General features: G+C 45.1%; 1 protein-coding gene across 1 annotated transcript; it reads right to left on the bottom strand.

The window, feature by feature from the left end:
• Positions 1–6910: 6910 nt before the first annotated feature.
• On the bottom strand, positions 6911–9007 carry LOC127048269 (zinc finger and SCAN domain-containing protein 29-like). The gene is made up of 2 exons (XM_050947911.1): positions 8083–9007; positions 6911–7511 (listed from the first exon to the last, which is right to left on the bottom strand). The coding sequence occupies exons 1-2, from the start codon at positions 8603–8605 to the stop codon at positions 7006–7008; spliced, it is 1029 nt and encodes a 342-aa protein (XP_050803868.1). The 5' UTR covers positions 8606–9007; the 3' UTR covers positions 6911–7005.
• Between the last annotated feature and the right edge of the window lie 1310 nt (positions 9008–10317).

The raw sequence follows: 10317 nt of genomic DNA, 5'->3' as shown, positions 1-10317 counted from the left end.
AGAGCCCAGAGAGAACAAAGCAAAACCCAAAAAACACAAACAAAGGCTTCCCTCCACCAAGATTTGAAAGTATCTTGTCTCCTGATTGGTCCCCTGGTCATGTGTTTGGTTCCCTGTTTAACCCTTTACAGGTAAAAGAGACATTAACCCTTAACTATCTGTTTATGACAGGGATGTCGTATTTTTGGAAGGCAGAACTGAGCCACAAATGTTCAATAACCTATTGTTTGTATGTTTGTTTGTTTTGTCCTCTCAGGGACATGAATTCTATCCAGGAAAAAGGAACCTGCTCTTCTGAATTATTCTGTGACACTCACTCTGTCTCTGCTGTATGGAGATAAATAATCTCTTTATGTGGTGCATGTGTGTCAAGGTAAGTGTGATGCAAATGGCTCCAGTCCAGCTTACTGCACATAAGAACATACCATCATACCAAAGGTCCCAATATCCTTGCCCAGTATCCTGTCTTCCAACAGTGGCCAATGCCAGATGTCCCAGAGGGAATGAACAGAACAGGTAATCAAGTGATCCATCCCATTGCCCATTCCCAGTTTCTGGCACAATCCATTCCAGAGTTTAGCTTTTTACTGATATGGACTATGGTAGGGCAGAGGGGTGTTTCTAAGACAACAGGAAAGCAATAACAATAGCACCTGTTAGATCCTAATAAAAACAAACCTGAAACAGTCTAATTGTGGCTCATAATAAAGCATTGTAGTAGTGCTTGCTTTAAAGTGTGAATGTGACTGTTGGGGACTTTCCTGCATTAATGCCACAGCTGTTTTTTTCTGTTTCATAAGTAAAACCACTAATGTATAAAAGAAGTAACTGGCAAAAATATGTCACCTTTAAAGGTGGTGTATATTTTAACGTGAAAAGATGCTATGACATAGAACTGCTTACACAAAGAAGGAGACAGTCATAGATGGATTAGCTAGCTTTTTCTGCCATAAAACATATGTTTTCTTATATAATAGGTAGCCATAAGATGACATTGGTATCAAAGTAATACTAAATCTAAACCCAGCATGAGCATTAAATTGTATCTTTTGTATAACTGGGCAGACTTTTTCATTAGCCAGCTAAGTGTTACAAATAGTTTATGGTATTTCTGTTCCCAGTGTTGAAATACATTTAGGTCTGTATTTAAAATGTATATTAGATAAATTACTTTAGGTGCATCTGCACAGAAGTAAATGTGTATTGTATAACATTTTAAAATACCAAATATGTGTTTCTTCTTTCCAGGTCTAATATATATGTAAAAAAATTATGATGATGAAATTAACATTAAGAATGTCACCCTTACTTCAGCTTCGGTAGTATGGTCACATGACCATTATACCTGTCCTAACGCGTTTTAAAGAGTCATATATTGGCCCAGCTTGAACAGCATCTTGTCTGGTGTTTTGCGACAGAATTTTCACGGAGGAACTTATACCTTTTGAGCCATGACTTCTTGGCCTTGCAGAGTCTAACACCATCTACAAACTATATCCTGGTGTTACGCTGCCAGGGGATAGAGCCCTCTAGACATCAGTGTACCATTTTTCATACAATGGCCAGAAATGCTGTGTTTCCAGCCAGCAAGATGATTGACCTGGCTATGGTTATTTGGCTCATCAGCAGTGTCCTTTTCATCATACTAGCCATGGTACTGCTCTATGGGTGCCTTAGAATGTGGTGCAAGAAGTGTAAGAACACCTCAAATGGTCCTGCGACTTCTGAACATATTAGTGGTCATGCAGGAAATGCCCATTTCTGGCATGGAGTTGACATTGAAACAACCCAAATCAATGAATTTCCTATATTAATTGTAACTGATGTTTCCAGAGATTAAACCAGAGAGAGTCATTCATACACCACTGGGTGGAACAATGGCTCTGCTCTCCCACAGACAGGACACTCATAAATTATAAGTTCTGCCCCAAAATGGTTCTGGATAACTATAAACATTTATACTCTATGAACTTGATTTTGAAACTTTACTATAGGCAATCCTTTTAGTGTTTTCAGGGACCTGGAAATACCCCTCAACAATAGACTAGCCTGTAAAGGCATATTTTTCAAAGGAGGACACAATGGGTATAGCTGCAAAAATATGGAAGCACCCATTTCCCCCTCAAAATCCCATAAATAGACATGCAGATTGACACTTTTACATAACTTCTACCCCAATATGTTATGGAGATGATGGATATGACTCCATAGTTAGGACTGCATTCTAAAATGGGATATAAATTCATGTTTTTCTCTAAAAGTAGATGACCTATCTATGTGTAATTTTGCCCAGGGTCAGTTTTTATGTCCTTTGAATTTTCTGAGTAGCTTTTGTTTGGTTTTTCTTTATAATATTTAATAAGAACTCTTGAAAATTGGGCTCTGGCTGAAATTTGCCTGTGGCATTTCTACTTCTCATTGTTGACTGGCTTGTTTTTTTAAAAAAAGTTATCTACACAAAACCTGGTAGAGAGATGAATCCTGAGCAGATCTGGGGCAACTGGTGAAGTTTCTTTCTTTAATCTGGATTTAAAGTAACTTTCAGCAATTACTAGTTATAGCTGAATATATATATGCCGTGAACCTAAACCTGATTGCTTTGGGCTATGTGCACATAGCTCCTCCTCTGTCAGGAGCTAGACTTTTCCCTACAGCATAAAAATTACCTAAACATTCATGTGGAACTGCTGATGGATAAAATCTTCCCTGTCAGTAGCTGTACTTCTCCCTCCTCATAGATCCATCCATATCAGGCCCTGCCAGTCTCAAACCCCAGGTTTGTGGGGTTCCTGAGAGCCACCATACTCCAATCTTCCACCCAGCAGCTCAGAGACAGCAGCTTGGAGCCAGGTCCATGAAGTCCAACTGGGGTACAAGCCTAATCGCTAGTCTCTGACTGGGAGAGCTCCAAGGCTCCTGATTGGGTCACCGTCCTATTTATGCCAAAACACTAAGTTGTCCATACAACTGGACTTCATCCTGCTGTGGACTACTAGGCTGGTGTTTACCAGATCTTGCCCTGTGATCCTGACCTCCTGGTATCCTGACTCTTAGTACTTGCCTCCAGGTTCCTGCCCTCTGGTTTTGTCACCTTAACCCAGGGGTAGGCAACCTATGGCATGGGTGCTGGAGGCTGCACACAAGCTGATTTTCAGTGGCACTCACGCTGCCCGGGTCTTGGCCAGCAGTCCAGGGGGCTCTGCATTTTAATTTAATTTTAAATGAAGCTTTTAAACTTTCTGAAACCTTATTTACTTTACATACAACTATAGTTTAGTTATATATTATAGAGTTATAGAAAGAGACCTTCTAAAAATGTTAAAATGTATTATTGCCACCCGAAACCTTAAACTAGAGTGAATAAATGAAGACTCGGCACACCACTTCTGAAAGGTTGCTGACTCCTGCCTTAACCTGACCTCCTGGTATCCTCAATTGGCCTGATTAATGGTAACTGACTCTTGATCCATGCTCTCCAGGTTTGATTCTCACCTTCTAGCATTCCAGCCCAGCCTGATTCCTGGTAATTAGCTCCTGGCCCCCTTACCCTTCAGCCTGCGCCTGATGCTAACCCCTATGCCAGGCCACCCATGCCCTGGCCCTGATAAACTACTTCTTGCTCAGCTTCTCCGCCACCTCCATTTTTTTTTTCAACAAGCAAATAATACACAAACAATGTGGTTGGTTGTGAAGCAGTTAGAGTTCCTATACACATAAAGTATCTGACACAAAAGCAAGGACATGAAAAGTTATGCTACCTTGACAGTAGTAATTTCTACCCCTTCAATTACAAGCACACATTTACTAGAACTATCATGCACCACAGGCACACATTTCATCCTTAATTCTGCCCCCCCCAAAGGAATGCCATTCTTCCATCACCCCCTTTAACTTCCCTTCCGCACACGTCTCTTTACAAAACAACCCTCTCCTACCACAACCAGCTTCTGCACCAAACATCTCCAACTACTAGTTGTTGGGGGTTTTTTTAGGGGGGGAGATAATCTAGTAAAGGCGTGTGTACAGAAGAGCAGGCTGAGGGGGAGACTGGAGGGTGTGGTACATGGAGCATGGTGAGCAGCAGCTGCAGAATTGATAGTGTGGAGGAAATGAGATGAAAGTATGTACGATTAAGTGGTTTAACTTTGCATTCACTTGTTTTTGTGGGTTTCTGTCAGGTAGAATGAGTGTGACAACCTTAGCTGCTTCCAGTTAAAGTTTTTGTATATTGAGAAGGTATCTGAGAGACAAGTTAGTGGTCAGAGTAAGATACAGGCAACAAAACCTCTAATACTTGTCACTGTCACTTAACTGTGACAACTAGGGTAAAAAAGAGATTTATGTGTATTTCAGTAGTTTCTAGGAGACCTGTCATGGACCAGGACCCCATTGTGGTAGGCGCTGCACAAACACAGAACACAGACTGTCCCTGTCCCAAGGATCTTAAAATCTAGGAAGATATGAGACAACAGATGGGTACAGGCAGAGTGGGTAGCACAAGACAATACTGGTCAGCATGATAGGCAATGGTCTTGCTATATCAGCTGTCTATCCATTTTTGCGGGGAGGTGAGGGGGGCAGGGGGTTGGTAGGCATCACAGCAAAGGAGAGTTTTAAGGACAATGAGCTCAGTGGATGTTTACAGGGAACTCTTCCCATGCAAGAGGGGAAACATGGGAGAAACCAGGAAAGTGCCTATTTGAAAATTTTAACAAGAGGACAATGAAAGCTGGTATCAGTTGGTATTTGCTGAAGGGAGGCAGGAACTGACATATTAATAGCATATGATAGCTGACGGGGGAAGGGGCTGGCAAGTGAAGATGAGTAGTTACTAAAATCACACACTGTAATTCGGTTATATTTATCTAAACTGCCTTCTCCCCTCCAAAGTTTCAGGATGGGTGTGCCTTGATCAACTCTCACAGACAAAATGATTGCAAGTTCATTGAGTTGTGAATATGGGAGCTTCTCATATTAAAGTTAGCTTGGATTTGTTCTCCAATTTAACTGCTTCTAGCCCCCTGCAGTCCAGCCACCTGGTTTTGACCTTCCACGCCATCTGTGGGCAAAGCTCAGGTGCTTCAGATGTAGTGACCAGTTGTGCTGCAAATTACAATAAGTGGGGCCTTTGTTGACTCTTCCCTTTGTGGTCATTTAGAAGACGTAGATCAGTAGTTTTCAACTTGTTGTCCATGGACTCCTGTGGGTCCACAGACCATGTCTAAGGCCATGTCTACATCTAAAACTTTGCAGCGCTGGTTGTTATAGCTGTATTAGGACAGCTGTATAGGGCCAGCGCTGCAGAGTGTCCACACTTACTGCTAGCAGCGCTGTAAGTGCTGTTAGATGTGGCCACACTGCAGCGCTGTTGGGAGTGATGCATTGTGGGCGGCTATCCCACAGGGCACCTCGTCCCACAGCGGCGCTGGGGCTTGTGGGAAGGGGAAGGAAGTGTGATTGTCCTTCTGCTTCCTGTTCCTGTTCCAACGGCCAGCGTTGCTTTGGTACACATGCGGAGCACTGTGGCAGCATTGTGACTCTAAAGCGGTTTTTTCTGCATTATCTTTCAAGAATGGATCCTCAGGTACTGAATACCTTACTAATGACTATTGCCAGCACATCTCGCCTTACTGTGGATCTAATCCTTAGGCTGCTAAATGTGCGTGTGACTGACATTGAGGAGTCGGACGATGGTACTGAATCGCATCAATATGCAGACAGTACAATGCTAGTGGCAATAACAGACGTGCTCTGCTCCGTGGACCGGCGCGTTTGGGCTCGGGAAACCAGCACTGAGTGGTGGGATCACATCGTCCTGCAATCATGGGATGACGAGCAGTGGCTGCAGAACTTTCGTATGAGGAAAGCCACTTTCATGGGACTTTGTGATGATCTCGCCCCCAACCTGCGGCGCATGAACACGAGATTTAGAGATGCCCTTTCTGTGGAGAAGCGGGTGGCTATTGCAATCTGGAAGCTGGCAACTCCAGACTGTTTCCGATCTGTGGCGAACCAGTTCGGAGTGGGAAAGTCCACCGTTGGAATGGTGCTGATGCAAGTTTGCAGGGCCATTAATCGAACACTGACAAGAAGAACCGTGACTCTTGGTAACGTGCAGGACATTTTAGATGGCTTTGCAGAAATGGGCTTCCCTAACTGTGGAGGGGCAGTAGATGGGACGCATATTCCTATTATCTCTCCACCCCACCTGGCATCGGAGTATATTAATCGCAAGGGGTACTTCTCTGTGGTTCTGCAAGCGCTTGTGGATCACCGTGGGCATTTCACTGACATTTACTCTGGATGGCCTGGAAAGGTGCACGATGCACGCATATTTAGGAACAGTGCCCTGTTCAGGAGGCTTAGGGCCGGGACCTTTTTCCCAGATCACAATATAACAGTAGGGGACGTGGAAATGCCCATCGTGATTCTGGGAGACCCCGCTTACCCATTAATGCCATGGCTCATGAAACCATATACTGGGAAGCTTGACAGGAGCAAGGAACGTTTCAACTACAGGTTGAGCCGCTGTAGAATGACTGTGGAGCGTGCTTTTGGCCGTTTGAAAGCTCGCTGGCGCAGTCTGTTCGGGAAGCTAGATTTGATGGAAAGCAGCATTACCGCAGTTATATCCGCGTGCTGCACCCTCCATAATATTTGTGAAGGGAAGGGTGAAAGGTTCAGTGAGGAATGGACCTCCGAGGTTATACGTTTGGAGAATGAGTTTGCTCAGCCAGAGAGCAGGGCTAATAGGGAGGCCCAGGAAAGGGCTTCAAGGATTAGGGATGCTATAAGGGAGCAATTTGATGCTGAGAGCCAGCAGTAATGTTTGGTGCATGTGTTGTGCTTTGCTTTACCTTGCTGTGTATAATTAGCCATTTCTATCACCAATAAAACATATGGAAAGAAATACAAACCAAAACCTTTTATTTGTCATACAGTAAAAAACAGGTAAGGGGGTATGGGTGGTTCACAGTACATTCAGAGGTTTTACTATTTCCTATTTTACTCAATTGTAACCGTCTGATGCAACTCACCATTACTTTGCTGCAGAATGATGGGGGTGGAGTGCACTGGGTAAGAATTAAACATATCTTGGTTACTAGGTGATGTTATAGGTGTTGGGGGCAGCTGATGATAATAAGGAACTGGGTGCTGCATAAAGCTATTTTGAGGATACACAGGGGGACAAGGAACATTGCTTTTGGAAGCCTGTGGGTTATCACGGTATATATTTGCCTGCATGGCTACAAGAGACTCAAAAGACTTGGTTTGGCGAGACAGGAGTCTCATCATCTGCCTGGCTATTCTTTTGGCAGACAATTCCTGTCTCCTGCTTTCAGTCAGCCTCCATTCCTGTACACTTTTTCTCCACTCCTCAGTCTTCCTACTTTCCCTGTTGTAGTGGTTCAGAACGGTCTTGATCAGCTCCTCTTTTGATTTCCTAGGATTGCGCCTCAAATTCTGCAATCTACGTGAGGCCGGTGACACAGCCGCATTACTCGAGTTGTCTAGAAAAAATAGAGATAGAGACATGTAATACACAGGGGCATCATTGTTTATTATCAACTTTTGAAGGACATTGGAAACTGTAGGTAGCATCCCTCTCACATACCTCACATAACACTGTAGAGTTCAAGAAAGCTAAGACATGTCTAGCAATGGGGTGAGTACTTTTGCTTAAAATTCTCCCATGTTAGTGGGATGCCTTGGTTCCTGCTTGGAAGGGGGGATCGGTGAGGAAGAAGCACCCCGCAGGACACAGTTCCCGCTTGGAAGGGGGGGTGGGGGACGGACAGAGCACACCGCAGGGCAGGTTTCCCGCTTGGAAGGGGGGGTGGGGGACGGACAGAGCACACCGCAGGGCAGGTTTCACGCTTGGAAGGGGGGATCGGTGAGGAAGAAGCACCCCGCAGGACACGGTTCCCGCTTGGAAGGGGGGGTGGGGGACGGACAGAGCACACCGCAGGGCAGGTTTCACGCTTGGAAGGGGGGGTGGGGGACGGACAGAGCACACCGCAGGGCAGGTTTCACGCTTGGAAGGGGGGGTGGGGGACGGACAGAGCATTGCAATCTACTTACCACGAGCACGATCCTCAGCTTCCTCATCAACGTCCGCTTCCAGCTGCTGTGACTGGCTAGTCTCCTCAGGGCTGGAGAAGAGCTCCTGGCTGCCTGTGTCCTGAGACTCTGGGGTGTCCCCCTCAACGCCAGTAGCATCACTGTATTCATCCTCTACACCATCCCCCACTTCTCCCTGCTCTGAACTCTCCATCGTGCTCCTAGGATTCACGGTGGGGTCACACCCAAGTATGGCATCCAGCTCCTTGTAAAACCTGCAGGTTGTGGGGGCTGCTCCTGAGCGTCGGTTTCCCTCACGGGCTTTGCAGTATGCACTCCTCATCTCCTTAATTTTTACTCTGCATTGCAAGGCGTCCCGTTCGTGGCCCCTTCTCAGCATGGACTGCGATATCTGACCATAGGTATCGTAGTTTCTCCTTCTGGAGCGCAGCTGTGTTTGAACAGCCTCATCTCCCCACACACTAATTAGATCCTGCAGCTCTGCATTGGTCCATGCTGGGGCTCGTTTGTTGCGTGGAGGCATGGTCGCTGAATGATTGATTGATTAATTGCACTCCACGCCTGACTGAGCAAACAGGAAGGTGATTTTTTAAATTTCCCGGGGGATTTAAAGGAGGGGTCAGGTGAGCACAGGGCAGAGGAGTTTTCTTGATTACCAGAGAGGTATCCTCAGGTATGCTGGGATACCTGCTTATTCCACGGAGGTCAAGAAAAGCGCTGGTAAGTGTCTACATTGCATTACCAGCGCTGGATCACCAGCGCTGGATCCTCTACACCCGAGACAAAACGGGAGTACGGCCAGCGCTGCAAACAGGGAGTTGCAGCGCTGGTGATGCCCTGCAGATGTGTACACCTTCAAAGTTGCAGCGCTGTAACTCCCTCACCAGCGCTGCAACTTTCTGATGTAGACAAGCCCTAAGATTTCCAAACTTCACAGGGCTTTCCAGTACATCCTAACTTTAAAACTCACTTTACCTATTTTCATGAGCTAATGTAAATGCAAAATTAAAGTAAAACAGAATAAATAAAGGGACAGGTAGTTGTAGTCAGTTGTTAGCTGCATATGTGTATTCTTCCTGTTTGCTGTGCTGGCTCTGAGCAGATAGCGAACCCAGCTGATCTCAGTTGAACTGGCCAGAAAGACCACAGACTCAGTTCTGTAGCAAAGGCACTCAGCCAAGTTTATTGCCGATGAAGCATGGTACTAGCTCCTTGGATCAATGTCTACAGTTACACTAGCACATGTATGCCCATGACAATGGACTCAGCTCAGTGAATGACAGGACTTTCCATTCCTCCCTCCCCCCTCACCCTCCTTGGCCAGAAAAAGACCCCTCTTTTATACACTGATACAAACAAGTTACATATTATCCCTCCATCGTGGTTAATTACCACCCTTTACCTTGTACCAGTTGTTTCAGTCAAAACATCTCTACCCATCACCCTGTCATCCTGTCCCTTTCTTTAAGAGGGGTCAGTGTGTTCTTGTGTCATCTTTGGAGAGTGTGTTTACACCATAAACCTGTATCGGGGTGTTCTGGCACTACCTTTCTGGAATGTATTTACATGAATACTTAGTGCATAGGAGTTCTTGTGTTTTTGCAACGCCAGCCCTGTTCTTGCCAAGTTCATGTATTGGATAGTGAACCTGCAAGCAAGCATCTGCTTTGTAACTGGGCAGGGCCTGAGTTGGCCTGATTCTTGCTAATTGTGCTTCATATTAGCAGGGCTTGACTCTGTTTGGGCCTTAGGCCATAAACTAGGCCTTTTATACCAGGCCCCATGTCTCAGGCTCTCTCTTTCTACAACAATAGTCATCTTTTACATTACTTTCCAATACTGAAAGGGTCTAAGGACCACTAAGCAAACTATAGCCAGCATAACAGAGAAACACATATGGAAACATTTGAGTAATTTGTATGTATTCACTGTGGAGCAGTCACAAGCTCAGCTTTCAGCTCACAGCCCTCCCACTGCTTATCTTCTTTGCTTTTATAGTTGGGTGATGTCTCCTAGCTACATACTGGCAGGCAGTAACAAACAAACACGTAGCAAAACCACTTCAGTAGATCTCTTATAGAACTTCTCATGCAATTTGCAACATACTCGTATACTTTGCAGTATGGATATAATTTCTTTGTTGTGTTTATACAGCAACACCTGGTGAAAAGATTAGCATGTCACTGGAGTGGGCAGAAGGATTGCAGTAATTAAATGGAAAACGCATCCACTGTT

Source organism: Gopherus flavomarginatus, chromosome 3, assembly GCF_025201925.1.
Source record: "Gopherus flavomarginatus isolate rGopFla2 chromosome 3, rGopFla2.mat.asm, whole genome shotgun sequence".
In the NCBI taxonomy this organism is placed as follows: Eukaryota; Metazoa; Chordata; order Testudines; family Testudinidae; genus Gopherus; species Gopherus flavomarginatus.
This window is presented reverse-complemented; position numbering and strand designations above follow the sequence as displayed.

Bases quoted from the DNA above. Each gene is read 5' to 3' on its own strand.
- LOC127048269 (XM_050947911.1), bottom strand. From the start codon at position 8,605: ATGCCTCCACGCAACAAACGAGCCCCAGCATGGACCAATGCAGAGCTG. The intron at 7,512-8,082 runs GTAAGTAGATTG...TATTTTTTCTAG, and splicing joins AGCTGAGGATCGTGCTCGTG to ACAACTCGAGTAATGCGGCT.